We start from the raw sequence: 20,695 nt of genomic DNA, 5'->3' as shown, positions 1-20,695 counted from the left end.
TTATATTCTAGGAATTGGTGACAGTGTCTTGTTGCCCATGCTTTGGCTTTGGAAATCCCGAAATTTCGATCCAAAAAGGTGTAAATCTGTTTGAAAAGTAGCCTGAAAGGCTTGTTCTCCCAACTGTTTCTTTCAATACCATCATTGAAGAACCAGAGGTATTCTGCCCTCTGTAATGGTGAAAACCGAAATTTGTTGGATGACTCTGTATAATGGTATTCCAGGCCTTCCACAACTCTTTTCCTCAACCCTTCCACACTCATCCCAACCTTTCCCAATAAACAATCCTCCATATCCTCACATTCAAAATCCTCCGATGTGTTTGACCAAACCTCTTGTCTGAAATTCATAATACAATTTGTAGACAACAGTAACAAAGCTTGATAAACGTAATATTTGTTTGTTGAATGTCTCTTGATTGTATCGAGTATGGCGGTAAATTGATTGTGAATATCAGTGATGGATTTAACCTGCCCCCATCTCTTCTTGTATGATTGGTGAAGGCTGTTGTTGTTGAATAGTATTTTCTGAGAATACAAAACCGAAAAATTCCACTTCCCCCAGTCAATTTTCTGAGATGGGAGCCAAGGATATCCAAACTCTTGCATGGAATTTTTAAATCCCATTCCCTCCATGCCCTTATCACCATAAATGCCACCAATGCACTTGTCATGCCATAATCCAGCCTCTCTACTGATATCACCACCTCCATAACAAAATTTCAATATTCTCAAAAACATCACCATGAAACGAGTGTGTTCCCATGAAACTGTTGTACTTGCAGGTGTGAGGCTCATTGTATACTCAAATCCAAATGCGAATTTGTTGATATTTGATTTCAGATACTCAAATATTTCAGGAGTGGGATGAGCCCAGAATGGCCTGTCGAAAGTGGGATTGGAATTGTGAATTATCTCTGGTGTTTGATCCAAAAGGTATTGACTGATCTTGAACAATAAGGACATAGTGACGCGATGTTCCTCTCTTATCCCATAGGACTTCATGCAATCCGATTTCAATGCTTCATGACATCTCATCTTGGAAGTGTGATATGCTTTCTGTACTGAATTGGTTTCCCACTTTGAACCACCACCAGCTGCAAACCAAGAGGATTTCAAATAAGGATCAACTGCCAACCCTTCCAATGCGTCATTTTGGAACGGATATGTCTTCGCTGCATTGAATATCTCATGTGTAATAGTGTAAAATTGAGAATACACTAATCCCGCTTTTCGAAATACACTTTTTTGACTTGGTGTGAAGGACATGCTAGCTGTGTCATTGCTTAATGCCCACTGGTAAAACACAAACTGATTGGCTTTGATAAAATCCACTTTTGAAATCAAAGTGTTATAGTTTTGAAGGCAACATTTACGCCAGAGATAGGTGATTGGGGTTGCTGGAATTGCTGGTCCCTCAATGTGGTTGGGGAATATTGAGAAAGGAGGACACTTTTCCACATATTCCTTCCTGTAATCCAACCAAGTATACTTGGGATCCAAGTATTCGTTATCACAACTGTGACTCCAGAGATCCAAAAATGAATTGAAACAATCATTTGGATTCTCCTTCTTGGTTATCAATTTCAAATCCTTTCCATCAAGCAGAATAACCATATTTTCGAAATCATGTAATCCCGCATTATTACATCTTGATTTCATTTTGATCCAAATTTCATCCAAGTACTGTGGAGCAATGAGGTGGGTAATCAACTGTGTGGCGCCTGAGGTTTTCGTTTTTCTTGATCTGTTCTCTGTACCAGCCGCATATGCATTGAGTTTTGCCTTTTCTATTGAGGAGGGAAGATGTTGAAGTATGTCTGGAGGACAACATTCATGGACTGCAGGAAGAAATACAGAATCATAAAATCTTTGCAATTCTTTTTCTGTCAGGAAATTGTTGTCCTTGTCTGGGTGGTATAGGTTGGGGAAGAAAATGAAAATATTCAATTCAGTAAATTGAAATATTCTGCCCAGAATGAGATGCGGGATTTTCTGAATTGGAAGTGTATTATTTCGTTTCGTTTTTGGGTTGGTAACAGAGAGTTGTATGTGAAGGTTTTGTTGAATGTTGAGATGTCTGGGAGGAAATATAAAAACTCTTAATCCTCTTTTTGCAACAGCCAAAGATTTAGGTAATGCCAATACACTGTCAATGTCAAACATAGTATGGATTTGCAATTCTCGATTTTGAATTGTTGGTGGTTCCAATGCAAATGAGATTTTGGGTGGAGGAGAGCCTGTTGTTTTTGAGATACCACAAAAAACTGTTCTGAATTCATTTGGTGTAAGATTGTTTTCCGTGCCTTTATAAAATGATGCCTTGTTCAAAACGTATGGTATTTCAACTCCAAGGGATTGGGGTGTAACTCCCAATGGTGGGAGAATTTCGGTTTTTGACTGCTTGGGACTTTTGATGTCTTGTTGCGAATGTATTTCTTGACCACAGCCTTGGAAACTGTGTAGTTGTTGTACCAAAAACTCCACCACCCTCTCCACTGTACTTTCTCTCTGTTTTTCCAATTCTGAAATTTCATTCACCGTTCCAACACCAAACTGTTCCTCATACTCCTCCTCCTCCTCCTCCCCCTCATCCTCAGTTTCACTGAAAATGTAGGAGGAATCTGATTGAATTGAAACCGGGATATGTATTGTAGGAGTTGATTCTGAAATATCGTTGAAATCTGAAATGAATAATCAGTAAATCATACAATAGAATTATTTCGAATTTGATGTATGTAAGTACCTCCTTCCTTATCCTGCTCCTCATACTCCTCCTCATCCTCATCTGAAATAGTATTACAATCAGTCTGACTGAAAGTGTAGGAGGAATCTGATTGACGTGAAACCGGGATATGTATTGTTGGTGTTGATTCTGAAATATCTTTGGGATCTGAAAGAATAATGAGTAAATCATACAACAGAATTATTTCGAATTTGATATATGTAACTACCTCCTTGAATATCTGCTACAAGGTTTGCAGAGAAAGGGATTGATATTCCATGAGATACTATTGCAGTATTGGTGGGCGAAATATCGTATTTGGGATTTGGGATTTCATATTTCAAATCTTCGGAATTCTGCAAGAATACTGGTATTGAACTTGTTGTTAATACTGGATTGGGTACTTTGTTGTTACCTGTTTATTATCAGTAAGCTGAATTTGAATTGTATTGGACCTAAAGTTACCAATCAAAGTTGAGGTGGAATTGTTTATTTTTCTCCTGGCTTTTTTTCCTGTTGGAACTTCTATTTTCAACTGGTGTTTTTTTGGGCTTTGTGGGAGAGAATCATCAGAGTCATCCAAACATAATGGCAACATCTGTTTGGTAATCCTGGCTTGTTTTTGCCGTTGTTGGAAAAGGTTAACTGATTTTTTGTTCGAAACCATTTTGTGAAATATGCAGAACTGAAATATTAGAAATTGTATTTGGTGGTTAGAATTTCTTTGAGAGGATTGAGAAGTATGTAAGGGTTTGGATGAGAATGTAGATTATATATATGACATATTAACAGTACCATTATAGGACAACCATTACCATTATAGGGCAACCATTACCATTATAGGGCAACCATTACCATTATAGGGCAACGATTACCAATCGCATGCATGAACTTCAAAATTAACAAAATAATCGAATACATCGTAATATTAAAATACTTTAAACAAAACACTATTTATGTATAATTGATACAGAAGTATTCATAAACAATTGGAACCACCAATTTTCATGCATTTTGTTTTTGAGAATTTCTAAATATAAATAAAATCCAAACAGGTAACTTGAAGTAAAAAAGGTTACCTAATTTGGACGGGAGTGTATTACTGACATGTTTTCAAAATACGCATTTAAAATAATATGCATTATCTCAAATACAGTATTGCAATACTTATACCAAATTATTACTAATATAAAAAATATATTGAGTGTTTGATCACATCTCTTCTACAGGGTAAAAAGCACACTTTCAACTTACGGTTATCATTGCTCTGGAATATTACAATTTCGCTAGGGTAAAATCATCACCCAACTCCGAATGAAACTTGAGGTCAACGACGATCGATTCCGCAACGAGGCAGCAAAGGTTATCTATGCCGTAAGCTGCTTGGAAGGAATGGCCCTTGATCAGGTCATTCTACTCTTTAACGCTAACTCTCCTGCCGAATTCTCCTCCGTCACCGTTTTCGTCGCCTACCTATAAGTCTTGTTTGGAGCACCAGATATCCGGCGTACTGCGCGCCGCCAACTCTTCACCCTGAAGCAAGGCGAAGGTGACTTCGTCACCTATTACTTACTGTTCCTCCGTATCGTCGCCTACCTACACTACAACGAAGGAGCCAAGATAGACGCCTTGGCCGAAGGACTATCGGAAGATCTGAAGGATGTCATGCTATACCGGATGGACAGGCCTAATACTCTAGAGGCATAAGCGACGATGTTAATGACAATCGACTACCAGATTCGGAGCCGTAAGACCCAACAACGGGCCATCTGTGTCATGATGGGACAATTCACCGCCCCCACCGCTGTCGTACACCCATCTCATACCGCCGGAGGCCTCGCCCCAATGGACCTCTCCGCTCTCCAAAGCCGTCCCACTCAACGTCCTGCCATCGAACAACGATACACCTTTGTCAATGGGTAATGCAAAACCTCCGTCGCCGAAAAACAATAGCGAATGGATAACAATCTCTGTATGTACTATGCCAACCCTGGCTATGTCTTCGCCAACTGCCCCTCTGCCAATCGCCAAAATGGCAAGCAACCGGTCATGAGGGGTGCTCTCCTTGCACCAGCTCATACTGCCGCCGACCCTGCTGTCCTGCCGATCGCTAGTTTGGCCTGCTCCGAGTCAGGTTTGCAATAGTCCTGGACTTGATGAATGGCCTCTGACCGGGACCTCCTAATGTTTCTGCTTTGTCTGTGTTCTCTATCTGTGGCTTCTCGGTATCGTCTGTGGAGGAAAAATTGCATGGGGATCATTTTGTTGCTGCTTGTAGAATTGTAAACAATAAAATATCCATTCAAACTCACGCATTGATTGATACCGGTTGCTTCGGGCTTGCATTCATTGATGAAACATTCGCGTGCCGTAAGAACCTCCGCTTTCTCCCCCTCAAATCAACCCGCACTCTTGAGGTCATCGACGGTCGGCCCATATTCTCCAGATAGATCACCCCATATGCTACCTGCCAATGTCAATTGACTACCACCACGAAACTATCCCCTTCTTCATCACCAAACTCGGCTCCTACCCACTCGTACTCGGGATCCTTTGTCTTCAACTACACGATGCCAAACTACGGTTTATAGACAATAGCATACTGTTCGACTCCAAATAGTGCAAGCGCAAGTGCAACTTCCCCGCGAGATTGGTTCCCATTAAAGGAATTCCACCACTGCTCCGCTTCCAACTCGTCAGTTCAGCTGCCCTCTGCCGCTTTGCTGGAAGGGACAAAGTCCAAATCTTCAGCACAACTATAGAGGAAATCGACCAAGTAATGGCCAAGGCCCTCAAGGAAGACTGGAGAAACCGAGTTCCACCCCGGTACAAGAGGTTCGATGAGATGATGGACTAGAGGTTCGCTAACGAGATGCCGCCATGCCGCCTCTATAACTACAAGATACCGCCCAAGGAAGGACAAGAACTCTCGTTCGGGCCACTCTAGGATATGTTCCGCGAGGAACCTATCGTGCTCAAGCAATGAATACAGGATAACCTGGAAAAAGGCTTCATACAGCCCAGCTTTTCCCCCACCGGTGCCTCCATCCTATTTATTAAAAAGGCCGGTCGAACACGCTGTCTCTGCGTCGATTATCGTGGCCTCAATGAACTTACCGTAAAAAACTGCCACCCACTGCCGCTTATCCGGGAAACTCTCGACCGCATTTCCAAAGCCACGTGATACACCAAACTCGACTTTCGCCAAGGGTAAAATAAGATCCGAATGGCTCTAGGTAAAGAATGGAAAACAGCCTTTCGTACACGTTACAGGCATTTCGAATACACAGTAATGCCTTCGGCCTTACCAATGTGCCAGCCACCTTCCAAAACTTTATCAATGACAGCATCTTTGACTACCTTGACATGTTCTGTACAGCCTACCTTGACGATATTCTTTGCTATAGCGACACCCTCGAAGAATATCAGGTATACGTCGAAAAAATCTTGGAAGCGCTACAAAGAAATGGAGTACTACGGAAACGAGAGAAATGCGAGTTTCACAAACAAAGTACTACCTACGTTTGCTCATCATGGAACCCAATGGTATTAAAATGGATCCAAGGAAAGTGAATACAGTGAAGAATTGAACCGTTCCCAAAATAGTTAAGGATGTGCAAGCCTTCCTGGAGTTCCCCAACTTTTACCGCTGATTCATATATGGGTTCTCGGAACTGGCTTCTTCCTTACCAAACTGATACGCAAGGACATATCGTTCGGATGGACACCCAAAGCCCAAGCTGCCTTCAACGCCTTCAAGGGAGCCTTCACAACCGTCTCCATCTTTATCAATTTCGACCTCGAGAAGGAAATTACTGTAGAAACCAATGTGTCTGACTACGTCTCTGACGTGGACTCTCCCAATATGATGATAATGGTACCCTTCGACCCGTCTCATACTTCTCAAAAAAGTACTTCCCCGCCGAATGCAACTACGAGATTTATGACAAAGTTTTACTGGCGATCATTCGATCATTTGAAGAATGGCGACTGGAGCTTAAGGGTCTGCACACCCAATCGCCATCATATCCGATAATAAGAACCTCGAATACTTTATCAATTTTAAAGAACTCAACCGGGGACAAGCACGCTGGGCGGAATACCTCTTACGGTTCAATTTTCTCATCAAGTACCGACCAGGGAAACAAGGAGGAAAACCAGATGCATTGACAAAGAAATCAGGAGATTTCCTTTGAGAGGGGGATGAAATGCAATTACACCAGAGTCAATTCATATTGAAAAAAGAGAATCTTGAAGCAAAGCTAAATTTGTTGGCGGGTTCTTTGTCAAATGAACCCGCTGAAAAGAACGCCTCACTGAGTACACTATTTGACGAAGGATATAACGCTGACCCATTTCAACAAAAGATACTGGACATGCGGAAAAAAAGTGAATGACAATCAAAGGACATATCACACGCCGAATGCACCGAGGTTGAATGCCGATTGCTCTACCGAGGTAGCATATATGTACCTTATTACAACCCTCTGAAACTCCGGATTCTCAAACTATACCACGACGCTCTCTCCGCCGGACACTCTGGGCGCGAAAAAACATTTGAACTCATCAGTCGACACTACTACTGGCCCCTTATGCGGAATTATATTGCCCGCTATGTTTGGAACTGCCACACCTGTCAACGAAGTAAACCCAACACTTATGGAAAACTCCGCGTACTTCGACTTTTACCAATCCCCGAACAACGATGGCAAGAGGTATCAATGGACTTCATTAATGGCCTACCGGAGAGTGAAGGTTACGACGCAATCATGGTAATTGTTGACCGATTAACAAAGAGGCGACATTTTCAACCCTGCAACACCACCGTCAACTCGAAGGACGTTGCCGAGTTATAACTGCGAAATATATGGAAACTCTACGGGCTAGCCACATATGTCGCCTCCGAGCATGGCACGCAATTTACAGCCAAATTCTGGAAGGCTCTCTGTAAACATATCGGCACCGAAGCAAGAATGTCCACCACCTTCCAACCGGAGAGCGACGGCCAAACTGAAAGACTGAACGCTGTAATGGAACAATATCTACGCGGATAGGTCTCTTATCAACAGGACGATTGGGTAAAATGGCTCCCTATGGCAGAATTCTCCGCCAACAATCAGGTTTCTGCATCCAACAAAGCCATACCATTCTTTGAGAACTGTGGCTTCCACCTCCGGTTGACAGTGATGATTAAACCGCTTGACAGGACCCCAACGAGCAACAATGCTAAGAACTTCACTTCGAAGATAAAAGAGCTCCACGAATACCTACCTTCCAATATCCGCACAGTACAAGATCAACAAGAGCAGGCCGTTCATACCAAACGAACGCCGGCTCCGCGTTACGATATTGGCGATATGGTGTTTGTTTCAGCAAAAAACATCCGAACCACCCGTGACTCTCGAAAGTTAGACTGGAAGAAGCTGAGACCGTTCCCCGTCAAGGAAATCATGTCGCTATATTCATACTGAATCGACCTGCCTAGGAGCATGAAAATGCATCCCGTCTTCCATGTATCGCTGCTAGATCCCACTGCAAATGATCCCATCCCCGGGCAAATTCAACCAACACCCTCACCTATCATCATTGAACAGGACGAGGAGTACACAGTCGAAGAAATCCTGGACTCACGGGAAACAAAAAATAACAGCCTGCAATACTTTGTTGAATAGACAGGCTACACTTACTCCATCTGGGAACCCGCAGCACACTACTACAATACCGCCGCCGTTGATATTTTCCACCCACGTTACCCCGACAAACCTGGACCGTTGGGAGAAAAAGTTAGGGTTAAGGCTCGCAGGAGCTCGCGCTTGAAGGGAGGGGCTACTTTCATAGATCGATTAGTTAATACACTGGGTTACGAGTAGTTGGATTAGTCGGAAAGTTCTATTGAGCTCTATCGGGATCTGTTGATTGCAAAGGTATGAGTTACTTTGGATTTGTTATCGCTGAGATTTCCTTGGGTATATTGGGAGGGTTCCTCCTCGCCTCTGTTCTCTTTCTCTTCTTTCTTTTGATACGCAACCTCTTCTGTACCTACACTGTCGATTACTATATAATATCACTTCATATTCCTTTCTCATGAAGCCCACCATGCTGCTGCTTCCCTTATCCCCTTGACCCTTACTAACGCTAGAGTCCTTCAGGACCCCTATCGCAGGTTCCCAGGCCAACCTCTACTGTCTCCTTCGTACTTTATAGAATCCTCACTATTCGTCCCCTTGAGACAATACTACAGACTATTAATTAACGCCGAAATGAAAACCCAAAGAGATGCCCAATTTGAAGTCCAGATCGATACAATTTGATACCCAAATTGATGAACAAGTTGATGCTGAAATAGACGACCAAAACTATTCCTAATTCAATATCAAATCAATAAATAAACAGACCAAATACAGGCACTCTGGCTGGGAATCTCTCATGGGGGTGGGTAGCGAGTATTCCGGGGGGTACGAAGAGTGTAATAGGGGGCGGTATGGGAACTCGCAATAGGGGTACTACGGGACTCTAGCGTTGGTAAGGTTCGACGGGACACAGAGGAAGCGAGGCGGCGGTCTTCTTTAAAGAAAGAAGAGAACGGTGATATTGTATAGCAGTAAACGGCGTAGATACAGAAGACGTTGCGTAAAGAAAGAAGAAGAAAAAGAACGAGAAGTACAAACAACCCCCCTTAATATACTCAACGAAATCTCAGCGATGACAAATCCAACATGACTCATACATTAACAATCAACAGAACCCGATAGAACTCAATAGAACCTTTCTGACTAAGCCAACTCTTCGTAAACCCGTTCCTCCACTAGTCGATCCATGAAAGTAGCCCCTCCCTTCAAGCGCGAGCTCCTGCGAGCCTTAACATTAATCTTGCCTTCCAACGGTCCAGGTTTGTCAGGGTAATGTGTATGGAAGATATCGACGGCGACGGTATTGTCGTGGTATGCGGCGGGTTCCCAGGTAGGGTCGGTATAGCCTGTCCATTTAACAAAATATTGCAGGCCAGTATTCCGTAATTCTTGCGAGTCCAAGACTTCCTCAACTGCATACTCCCCCTCCTGCTCAACGATAATAGGTGGGGGTAGTGGTTGAATTTGGCCCGGTACAGGATCGTTTGCAGCGGGGTCTAGCAATGATACATGGAAGACGGGGTGCATTTTCATACTCCTAGGCAGGTCAACTCGATACGCATATGGCGATATAATTTCTTTAGTGGGGAACGGTCCCAGTTTCTTCCAGTCCGGCTTCCGGGAGTTACGCGTGGTTCGGATGTTTTTTGCTGAAACAAACACCATATCACCGACATCGTACCGTAGGGCCGGCGTTCGTTTAGTGTTGACGGCCTGCTCTTGTTGATCCTGCGCCGTGCGGATGTTGGAACGTAAGTACTCATGGAGTTCTTTCATCTTCGAGGCGAAGTCTTTAGCATTGAGACTCGGTGGGGTCCTGTCGAGCGATTTAATCGTCACTGTGAAACAGGGGTGGAATCCATAGTTCGCGAAGAATGGTGTAGCTTTGGTGGATGCGGAGACCTGCTTGTTGGCGGAGAATTCTGCCATAGGAAGCCATTTTACCCAATCGTCCTGTTGGTAGGAAACATACCCACGTAGATATTGCTCCATCACAGCATTCAGCCTTCGGTTTGGCCGTCGGTCTCTGGGTGGAAGGCGGTAGACATCCTTGCTTCGATGTCGAGGTGTTTACAAAGAGCCTTCCAAAACTTGGCTGTAAATTGGGTACCACGGTCGGAGGTGACGTGTGTGGGTAGCCCGTGGAGCTTCCATATGTTTCTCAGGTATAGTTGGGCGACGTCTTCGGAGTTGACAGTTGTATTACAGGAGAGGAGATGTCGCATCTTCGTTAACCGGTCAACAACTACCATAATTGCATCGTACCCTTCACTCTCCGATAGTCCGGTAACGAAGTCCATTGATACCTCCTGCCATGGTTGTTCGGGAATCGGTAAAGGTCGAAGTACGCCGAGTTTTCCGTGGGTATTGGGCTTGCTTCGTTGACAGATGTGGCAGTTCCGAACGTAGCGGGCAATATAATTCCACATAAGGGGCCAGTTGTAGTCTCGACTGATGTGTTCGAATGTTTTTTCGCATCCCGGGTGTCCAGCAGAGGCAGCGTCATGGTAAAGTTGGAGGATTCGGAGCTTAAGAGGGTTGTAATCGGGGACATATATGCTGCCTGGGTAAAGTAATCGGCCTTCAACCTCTGTGCATTCGGCGAGTGATATGTCCTTTGATTGTCGTTCACCTTTGTTCCGCATATCCAGTATCTTTTGTGGAAATGGGTCAGCGCTATATCCTTCATCGAACAGTCCATGCAGTGAGTCGTTCTTTTCAGCGGGCTCGTTTGAGAAAGAACCCGCCAACAAACTTAGCTTTGCATCAAGGTTCTCCTTCTTTAATACCACTTGACTCTGATGCAATTGTCTTTCATCCCCCTCTCCAGGGAGATCTCCTAATCTTCTTGTCAACGCGTCCGGTTTCCCTCCTTGTTTCCCTGGTCGGTACTTAATGACAAAATTAAACCGTGACAGATATTCTGCCCACCGTGCTTGTCTCCGGTTGAGTTGTTTGGTACTCATAAAGTATTCGAGATTCTTATGATCGGATATGACGGCGATTGGATGTGCAGCCCCTTCAAGTTCCGGTCGCCACTCCTCAAAAGACCGAATGATTGCCAGTAATTCCTTGTCATAAATCTCGTAGTTGCATTCGGCGGGGGAGTGCTTTTTTGAGAAGTATGCAACAGGTCGGAGGATACCATTGTCATCGTATTGGGAGAGTACACCGGCAGAGACATAGTCAGATGCGTCGGTTGCCACAGTAATTTCCTTCTCCGGGTCAAAATGGGTAAGAATGGGCGCCGTGGTGAAGGCTTCTTTCAGGGCGTTGAAGGCAGTTTGGGCATCGGATGTCCATCCAAATGATACGTCCTTACGTGTCAGTCAGGTAAGGGGAGAAGCCAGTTCCGAGAATCCACGTATAAATCGGCGGTAAAAGTTAGCAAAACCGAGAAATGCTTGCACATCCTTAACTCTTTTGGGGACGGTCCAATTCTTCACTGTCTCCACTTTTCTCCGGTCCATTTTAATACCATTGGGTTCGATAATAAGGCCGAGATAAGTGGTGCTTTGTGTATAAAATTCGCATTTCTCCGTTTTCAACAGTAATCCATTTCTTTGTAGGGCTTCCAGGACCTTTTCGACGTGTATTTGATGTTCCTCGAAGGTGTCGCTGTAAATAAGAATATCGTCGAGGTAGGCTGTGCAGAACATATCGAGGTAGTCGTGGACGCAATCATTAATGAAATGTTGAAAGGTGGCTGGTGCATTGGTAAGGCCGAAGGGCATCACCGTATATTCGAAATGCCCGTAATGCGTTCGGAAGGCTGTTTTCCATTCTTTACCTAGAGCCATTCGGATCTTATTTTACCCTTGGCGAAAGTCGAGTTTGGTGTATCACGTGGCTTTGGAAATGCGGTCGAGAGTTTCCCGGATGAGTGGCAGCGGGTAGCGGTTTTTGACAGTAAGTTCGTTGAGGCCACGATAGTCGACACAGAGGCGGAGTGTTCCATCGCCCTTTTTAACAAATAGGACAGAGGCACCGGCAGGCGAAGAGCTGGCCTGAATGAAGCCCTTCTGGAGGTTGTCCTGTATGTATTGTTTAAGCACAATGAGTTCCTCACGGGACATACCATAAAGTGGTCCAAAAGGGGGCTCTTTCCCTTCCTTAAGCGGTATCTTATGATCGTAGGGGCGGCGAGGTGGCGTCTCATTAGCGAATTTCTCGTCCATCATTTCATGAAACCTCTTATATTGGGTTGGGACTCGGATTCTCCAGTCTTCCTTAGGGGCCTCGCCCATTGTTTGATCTATTTCCTCAATAGTTGTACTAAAGATTTGGAGTTTGTCCCTTCGAGCAAAGCGACAAAGAGCAGCTGAACTAACGAAGTGGAAACTGGGCGGTGGTGCAACCCCTTTAATGGGAACGGGTATCGCGGAAGAGGTCCACTTGCATCTGCAGTGTTCGGAGTCAAACAGTATACTGTTGTCCTTAAACCGTAATGTGACGTCATGCAATTGGAGCCAGGGCATTCCGAAGACGAGTGGGTATGAGCCGAGTTTGGTGACGAAGAAGGGGATAGTTTCATGGTGGGAGTCAATTGATAGCGGTAGGTAGCAGAGGTGGGTAATTTGTCCGGAAGATATGGGCCGTCCGTCGATGACTCCAAGAGTGCGGGGTGATTTAAGGGGGAGAAATGGGAAGTTGTTATGGCGCGCAAATGTTTCATCAATGAATGCGAATCCGGAGCAACCGGTATCAATCAATGCGTGAGTTTGAATGGGTATTTTATTGTGTATAATTTTACAAGAAGCAACAAAATGATCCCCATCCAATTTATCCTCCACAGACGATACCGAGAAGCCAGAGATAGAAAACGCAGACAAAGGAGAAACATTGGAAGGTCCCGGGCAGGGGCCATTAATCAAGCCCGGGACTGCTGAAACCCCGACTCAGAGGAGGCGGGACTAGCGACTGGTGGGGCAGCGGGGTTGGGGGCAGTATCATCGGGTGCAAGGAGGTTGCCCCTCATGACCTGTTGATTACCGCGCGGGCCATTGGCAGAGGGGCAGTTGGCAAAGATATTGCCGGAGTTGGCGCAGTACATACAGAGATTGGTGTCCCTTCGCCATTGTTTTTCGGCGGCAGAGGTTTTGCATTGTCCATTGACAAAGCTGTATCGTTGTTCTGTGGCAGGGCGTTGAGTGGGACGGGCTTGGAGGGTGGAGAGGTCCATTGGAGTGAGGCCTCCAACGGTATGAAATGGGTTTGCGACAGCGGCGGGGGCGGTAAATTTTCCCATCGTATTCCGGATGGCCCGTTGTTCAGCTTTATGCCCCTGAACCTGGTTGTCAATTGTCATTAACATGGTGGCATATGCCTCTATAGTGTTAGGCCTATCTGCCTGGTATGTTATTGCGTCCTTCAGGTCTTCCGACGGTCCTTCGGCCAGGGCACCGATCTTGGCTCCTTCGTTGTAGTCTAGGTAGGCCACAATATGGAGGAACTGCGAGTAATAGGTGGCAAAGTCCCCTTTGCCTTGCTTCAGGGCGACGAGTTGGCGGCGGGCGGTATTCCGGGGATATGGGTCTCCAAACGAGGCTTCCAGTTGGACAACGAAGGCAGTGATGGAGGAAAAGGGGGCAGCAGGGTTAGCGTTAATGAGTGGAACGACCTGGTCAAGGGCCCTTCCTTCCAAACGACTGACGGCATAAATAACCTTTGCTGCCTCGTTTCGGAACCGATCGTGGTTGACTTCAAGTTTCATCTGAAGTTGGGTGGTGAATCCGGGGAGCTTGGTGCGGGTACCATCGAATTTTTCAGGGTCTGGAAACTTTTCAGACCTGAAGGCGGGGACAGGAGCAGGTGGGGGAGCAGCGGCAATGGGGACAGTGACGGTAGGGGCGGGGGCAGCGCGGGCGACATTGAGGTCGAGGTTGAGCCGGTTTATCTGCTCCTCGAGGTTGTCAATAGTTTCATTGGCGGCGGTAAGTTGTGTATGAAGGGTGTCCCTTTGGAAGCCGACGCGCTGGACGAGGGGGGCGATGTTGTTGAATAATTCAGTAGAGTCGGCCTCATACATCTGCCTGAATCCTTCTACATCATTGGGTGCAGCCCATACAGTTGGGTCGGGGGTGGACATGTCGTATAATCTAAATGGTAACCATAATAGATACATAAAAAATAGGGTATAACGATTCAGGTGATACCGGGGGAGTGTTTGGGCAAGGACGATGAAGCTCTGGCTGCGGATCCCGTCAAATTCCGAATTTCCCGGAGAAAACTCAACAGTGTTACAGGAGTTCTTGCTGGTTCCGAGAGCAATCAGTACGAAATGATTAGTGCAAAGTTTTGCGGGATTGATACAGAAGAGGAGGAGGAGGAAGAAGAAGTGGAGTTGGAATTGTCTATAGTGAATAATTACGAAGAGGGGGGAGAGGAGGATTTGTGGAACTATCGCAAGTCCTAAATGATATCGTGGGGAATTTGATATCATACCTATATTGTATTGTCGTTACTTTGGGTATTAAATCAATTATTGTATTTAGTATTAAGTATAGGAAAATGGAGTTGGATAAACCAGTTCTGAATATGTAGTTACCTGTACTGTGAATGCAGTAGAGAAAGTCACTTGAGTTACGTCTTTGTAGTCTCATTAGGAAATTGTGAATACTATAGGACGGTATAGCGGGAATGTTTATAAATTTGAAATAATACATATTACGTAGGATTATTTCCCTGACTCTTTAAATTAATTCAACTTCTCTTACTTATAGATTGTGATTTATTTATGTAAATAATACGTATTTCTTTATTTCCGATTCACTACCATGCATAATACATATTCCATATTTGAAATTTGCGTATTTAGTATTATAATACATATTCAGGTTCATTAAATCACTTTTGGTACCTGTTGTCAATATATATTTGCGGCTTCAATCTGCTGAAATGTTTACGGAATATACACTCTTGTTATTTTTTTTTTATTGAATTATACGTCGGGAAATAATTGAATTAATGAAAACATTCGCGGCCAAATTTTTCAGTGGAGGGTAAACTCTGTTTGAGTTTTGCGAACTATAAGGAGGTGAAGATTTGAATGGGAGTAACGGCTAATGAAATTGGCAATACTACAAAAGCTTTCGGATTCAATTGGGAACCTTTTCTTACTTTGGATTTATTGATATTACTCCGGTATTTATAAGAATGTTTTTAACAAGTAATATTTACTACATCAGCAAACGGTACCAACTTGACTAAAGGCACGGGAGATATAGAAGATCTCCGTAGATACCCGCCAAACTTTAATTCTCTGTAGTGGTTTGAGCACCCGACTAGTGATCCGAAGACTTGTCAATAGTTCGGGAGGTTCTCTTGAACGCTTTGAGCGTTATCGGGATGCTATACGAGATTTGTACTAGTGTCTGATGATAGCAGATACGGATTTTTGAAAGCTTCAGCAAGCCATCCCGAGAACGAGTTACATCTCTGATACTCTCTGGAGGACGATTCTTACCCCCTGTCCCTATTCCATACTGGCAGTGATACTATAGTAAGATAATCACATATACGTATTCATAGAAACACACTCCTCACAATCTCCTGTGCTAGTAGGAAAACTGTTTACCCTATCCTAAACCCTCCCGAGGGATCAGAAAGGTGTACTAAACTGTCCTGGCCCAATAAAAGAACTATTCACCCCTTCCCATTCAATGCCGAGGTCGTGTCGAGCCCTCCTATACTCAACTGAGCTATTAAGAAAATTATTCAACCCAACTCACACGCTCCCGAAAAATAAGCGAGCCGTCCAATGCTCTCCTGAGCCATTAAAAAAAAAATTCAACCCCTCTCACACCCTCCTGACATATAGGGACCCGTCTCATTCTCTCCTGAGTACCCAGCCGCTCTCCTGACATCTCAGGAGAACCTCCGAGCAGACTCTAACAAGACTCAGTGGGACTTAGTAACCCGAACCTAAACACATAGTAATATATTAGCATACAAAATTTCTGATAGAGCGTAGAGACAATGTATTTATTTATCCATATCCACGAAAGGAATTCCTACCACTGATTCCTCCTATGCCCTTGGTTAGGCTTCAGAAGGCATTGGTGTAATATCTACTGCCTCACTTAGCCCCTCTACCCTATCACCTAGCCATAGTGACACACCAATGTTGTCCACGTTGCTATGCTCGACCGTAGCTCTGTCTCCCTGAGCTTTGCGATGGGCTTTTGCAGCCCTCCACGCCATGATATCTACTGCCAATGCCTCATCATCTTCCTTCTGCCCCACCTTCGATATCAAGTCCCTGAGCTCTCGTACTTCCTCAACCTATATAGTAATGTTATTAGTACGTTCAGCACCACGCGTAGTTGCATAGCGATGTTGACCTTCTCTTCAATCGTTTCTCGTATCACTTCTAAAGTGCCCACTTGGTTCTGTACACTTCTCTTCTTCCATATATCCATCATCCTAGAATACGTTCCTTGACATTGACAAGTCAGCAGGAGCCTTTCACAGGGCAGGAGACGCCTTAAACATGATATCTATATTCTGCCTTGGGTTGAAGTGCACACCTTCTACGTAATCTCCAGTCGTCCAACATCAGAGAACAAACCAGATTCTGGTATAGACCAGGCATATGAATGCCGGAGAAATACCATCGAAGAAATCAGGATCCTTTGCATCACGCATCTTGTCGCCTTTGTAATACTTCAGAAATATCACGTCCAGGATTTGTGGAGCCCAGAAGTGTCAACGGCCTCCCTGAAGTCTGTTAGAGCCTTCTAAAATGCTAACCAAAGACAAGAAATGTTTACCGAATAGTTGTCAGGGTCATTGATGAGACGGTCCTTTTCGAGTAGATAATTGACTTTGGTGGCCCATTTCTCAGCTGTAAGAAGCTCATTCATCCCATACAGGATGAACTTCGCTATATAGTCTTTGACAGCATAAATAAGGTGTGATCTCACTCGTGAAGATACGATTTGAACCTAGTCGTATAAGCAAGGGCTCCCTGAGCCTTATGGAAGGCTTTAAACCTATTCACACCTGTTCTATTACTTTTAGTCAGATTTAAAGTGGTATTAAAATGATCGCTTGCTTCTGCCTAAAATTTTCGAATATTAACCATAAGAGAGTCAGGTTGTGGCCAAGGTTCCTCATGCAGTGTATAATACCCGAGAAGCTCTCCGATGTGTTTAATTATTAGCTTGTATTCTGGCAACTTGCTATACGACCTGCCAACTGACTCCGGCCTAGGTGTTCCATGGACGGATGGGAAACCAAGATATTGGGTAGCCGGAGGGGTACGATATGACTGTGAAGCCGCTGGTGTACGATAAAGCTCATGCTCATGTCGCAAGGTGCTTAACAAACCAACCGAGGAATTTGGAGATGTAAAGATTGCTCTCTCGAAAGCTTGCCCGGCCCTCAGGGGGTGCTGTTGCATCGTCGGTTTGGGTGGATTAACTGCATCATGATTGCCATACTTGTACGATAAGTATAGACAAATCAAAGAGTATAGTGGGCACATACCTGCGTTATTTTCACCGGGACAGAGAAAGAAGCAATTGCTTCTTCTACTGGCCTACTTGATCTCTTATGGGAGGCCACAAGATCCCTAACGGAAGCTACAGGAGCCTCCACTGCTCTTCTCCTGAGCCATGATTCCTATTTTCGGGGAGCCTAAAAATGTCTTCGTTCTGGGGGAGTCTGAGATAGTATTCATCCTGAGGGGGGCATTTGTAATGACCGGTTAGATGGTGGTGGTAGTGGAGAGAGCCTACGTTCAGAGAGGGGACTTGGTGTTACTTGGGGTGGAGCTAGGATTGGTGGTGGAGGTGGGAGAATCTCATCTCCAGGTTTATCCTCATCATAGTCAACCACATAGTCATAGTCATCTTCATATATCTACAGGGCAGCGTCGTCCTCCTCTGAATGATCGTCAAGTCTGATCCACCCACGTGAGGAGTATTCCACCACTGCTTGGCCCTCAGGATAGCTATCAAAACTCTCTACAAAGCTCGGTGGGCCGTTATCAAAATCTGTGTCCACCTCTGTTGTCGATCCAGAAACTATAGAGTTTATAGAATCGAAAGAGCTGGCCGTACTGGAAACACTCATTGCACACCGTCAGCGTTTATTAACAGAAGACGAAATTGAAGCATGCTGACTGCGTCTATCGGCAACTGAACGTTTCTGTTATTTTGGTCTGGAAGGCATGCTTGCCGTGGTAGTAGTGGAGCAGAATATGCATCCCGAAAATCTTGACAAAGCCCCTCGGGGCCTCTACTATATAATACCCGAAAAGCACCGGTAACTGCCTCGAGGAATCAACTCCGCTGTCAATAAAGGGTACTTTGAGTTTATTGCCGGCGGCTTCGATTTCTTTTTTGTATTTGAGGACTTTGGTAGCTGCGGTTGTGAATATTGATTCTAGGATATAGTTATCTTTGTTCGTTTTCTGGTTGGTGATGAGATGGCAGTCAGGATCTTGGATTTTGGAGTTGATTTTGGTTCTGACATCGGGGGGGGTGTGATTAGCGGATCCCTGCTTGTCTCGATAACGAGTTCCCCATTGATTTTTGTGATTTGTGGTTAAACAGTGGGTCATCTTTAGGTTTTTGTTTCTGCTTGTTGGTGACTGTTGTGAATTCAGTCCCTGTATCTTGGGCGGCGGCGACAGCTTATGATTCGTGTTCGCTGCTGAATTAGGTTGGGCAGGGGGCACAGATATTTCAATTTCTTGCCTTTGTGTAATGGGGTGAGTCGGCTTGCAGCTGGGGCTGGGGGGGCTATGATCGGTCTGTCGTGGTTGGAATCATTCTGTTGGGTCTGCTTCATTGAGGAGGTTTGGTGTTGTAGCCAGTGGAGTTTCTCGTTTATTATGTCAAGGTTCTTAGTTATTTCGAACATTTGTTTTACTGGGATGTTGAGGGTGTGTTTCAGAGCCCCATTTTGCTGGAAAATGAGTTGCTTGCTGGCAGTGTTATCGTGGTTGATTTGGTTGATGTTTTGTTTGATCCGTTCAATAGCGATGGTGACGGCGTTACTAACTACCCATAACATATAGTTCAGGTCTATTCTGGCGTTTGATTCCTGCAGGACAATCCTTGAGTAGATGTAGTAATATCGGGGTGTGTATTGTTCATTGTATGGGGCGTGTTCTGCGAAGATGAAGAATGGTTCATTGTTCAGTTAAATTTGTTCGATGATAGTAGATTGAGTTGGTTGAACTTGTTGGGTTTCGGCGAAACATGGGGGGGCAAAAATCTCTGTGGGTAGCGTTCTCACAAAGGAGAAGTTCAGGAAGCCTTGCTGGGACATGATGGATATCCTGGATCGGTTGAGGGTAGGGGAGACTTGTGAAAGTATTCTTTTCCTGCCTGCAGTACTCGGTGGGGTAGAGGGGTGTAAGGGGATTGGGTATGCCAGGTTAGAAGTGTTTTGCTACGGTCGTGAAGTTTGTTTTCCTTTGTTAAGCAAGGGGTTTGGGAGGGATAAGAGTTCACAATTCAGGGACCAGAGTGTCAATAACTTAGCGTACAAACAGATGTGCGATGAGATTTTAGTATATTGTGCAGTCTATTGACATAAAGGATCCTGTTTGCAAAACGTTTTTATCGGTTTTGTTAGGATTGTAAGTTGTCGATGTTATATATTAGAAGGTAGTTTATGAGTATATTTGAAAATTTCCTTTAGGTTTTGGGGTTAGCGGCTCTCAGATAAAACTGACATATTTCAAAAGAATTCAGTTTATGGGTCGGAAAAATATAATCCAGTAAGTTACCAGAAGTAATACATTTGCTTAGTAATTTTGACCAACTCTAACAAGGGGATATGCAAAACCAACTGCAACAATACACAATATGGAATGTTGGTCATGGATCGTCACTCACATATTGGGTTGCAGGTATTGCACATAGCGTTGTTTGAGATTGAAATCCGAATTAGTATTAGAATACACACCGGGTGGTAACCTGGAGGTCAGAATCCGAGTTGGCGTAAGAAGACACAGCGGAGACAAGAATTGGGATTCGCCCGATGCGGTAACCCGCAGTTCGGAATCCTAAATTTATGTATTCCATCGAAGCAGAGGATGGGGAAATGCGGCATCATTGAATTTCGTGCGTCGTCATGATCGTGGGCTCGAGACGGTGTGTTCGGTGCCATGCAGTCATCGATCGTTGTACCCATCCGGTGAGTGGCGATGTCGGGAGTAAACCAGGACGGGTTGCCAAGACTCACAGTGAGTTACCCTACTCAACAGCCCCAAACCACCACCTCCGCCCCCGCAATCACGACCACGACCCCCTGTACGTGCATACCTGATGATGGGAATGGACTCGGGTCATCCTGTTCAACCCATAGCCACGGAGCCCGGAATT

General features: G+C 44.7%; 7 protein-coding genes across 7 annotated transcripts; 3 read left to right on the top strand and 4 right to left on the bottom strand.

The window, feature by feature from the left end:
• Window positions 1–2,101: 2,101 nt before the first annotated feature.
• H6S33_004132 (uncharacterized protein) lies at window positions 2,102–2,271 on the bottom strand (the record flags this gene model as incomplete). Its single annotated transcript, XM_044835506.1, has 1 exon — window positions 2,102–2,271. A coding segment is annotated over one exon (170 nt), but the record flags the coding sequence as incomplete, so codon positions are not given.
• A 62-nt stretch (window positions 2,272–2,333) lies between these two features.
• On the bottom strand, window positions 2,334–3,391 carry H6S33_004131 (uncharacterized protein; the record flags this gene model as incomplete). Its single annotated transcript, XM_044835505.1, has 4 exons — window positions 2,334–2,683; window positions 2,746–2,892; window positions 2,954–3,139; window positions 3,190–3,391. Coding segments are annotated over 4 exons (885 nt in total), but the record flags the coding sequence as incomplete, so codon positions are not given.
• Window positions 3,392–4,038: 647 nt separating this feature from the next.
• On the top strand, window positions 4,039–4,203 carry H6S33_004130 (uncharacterized protein; the record flags this gene model as incomplete). Its single annotated transcript, XM_044835504.1, has 1 exon — window positions 4,039–4,203. The coding sequence occupies one exon, from the start codon at window positions 4,039–4,041 to the stop codon at window positions 4,201–4,203; it is 165 nt and encodes a 54-aa protein (XP_044691664.1).
• Window positions 4,204–4,437: 234 nt separating this feature from the next.
• On the top strand, window positions 4,438–4,647 carry H6S33_004129 (uncharacterized protein; the record flags this gene model as incomplete). The annotated part of the gene is made up of 1 exon (XM_044835501.1): window positions 4,438–4,647. The coding sequence occupies one exon, from the start codon at window positions 4,438–4,440 to the stop codon at window positions 4,645–4,647; it is 210 nt and encodes a 69-aa protein (XP_044691663.1).
• Window positions 4,648–5,967: 1,320 nt separating this feature from the next.
• On the top strand, window positions 5,968–7,580 carry H6S33_004128 (uncharacterized protein; the record flags this gene model as incomplete). Its single annotated transcript, XM_044835500.1, has 3 exons — window positions 5,968–6,153; window positions 6,431–6,727; window positions 7,131–7,580. The coding sequence occupies 3 exons, from the start codon at window positions 5,968–5,970 to the stop codon at window positions 7,578–7,580; spliced, it is 933 nt and encodes a 310-aa protein (XP_044691662.1).
• Window positions 7,581–9,497: 1,917 nt separating this feature from the next.
• On the bottom strand, window positions 9,498–10,283 carry H6S33_004127 (uncharacterized protein; the record flags this gene model as incomplete). The annotated part of the gene is made up of 1 exon (XM_044835499.1): window positions 9,498–10,283. One exon carries the CDS (start codon window positions 10,281–10,283, stop codon window positions 9,498–9,500), a length of 786 nt encoding a protein of 261 aa, XP_044691661.1.
• Window positions 10,284–16,394: 6,111 nt separating this feature from the next.
• On the bottom strand, window positions 16,395–17,000 carry H6S33_004126 (uncharacterized protein; the record flags this gene model as incomplete). Its single annotated transcript, XM_044835498.1, has 3 exons — window positions 16,395–16,637; window positions 16,697–16,791; window positions 16,967–17,000. The coding sequence occupies 3 exons, from the start codon at window positions 16,998–17,000 to the stop codon at window positions 16,395–16,397; spliced, it is 372 nt and encodes a 123-aa protein (XP_044691660.1).
• Window positions 17,001–20,695: the final 3,695 nt, after the last annotated feature.

The sequence above is a fragment of the Morchella sextelata genome (assembly GCF_020137385.1).
Source record: "Morchella sextelata strain SCLS chromosome Unknown scls_16, whole genome shotgun sequence".
In the NCBI taxonomy this organism is placed as follows: domain Eukaryota; kingdom Fungi; phylum Ascomycota; class Pezizomycetes; order Pezizales; family Morchellaceae; genus Morchella; species Morchella sextelata.
This window is presented reverse-complemented; position numbering and strand designations above follow the sequence as displayed.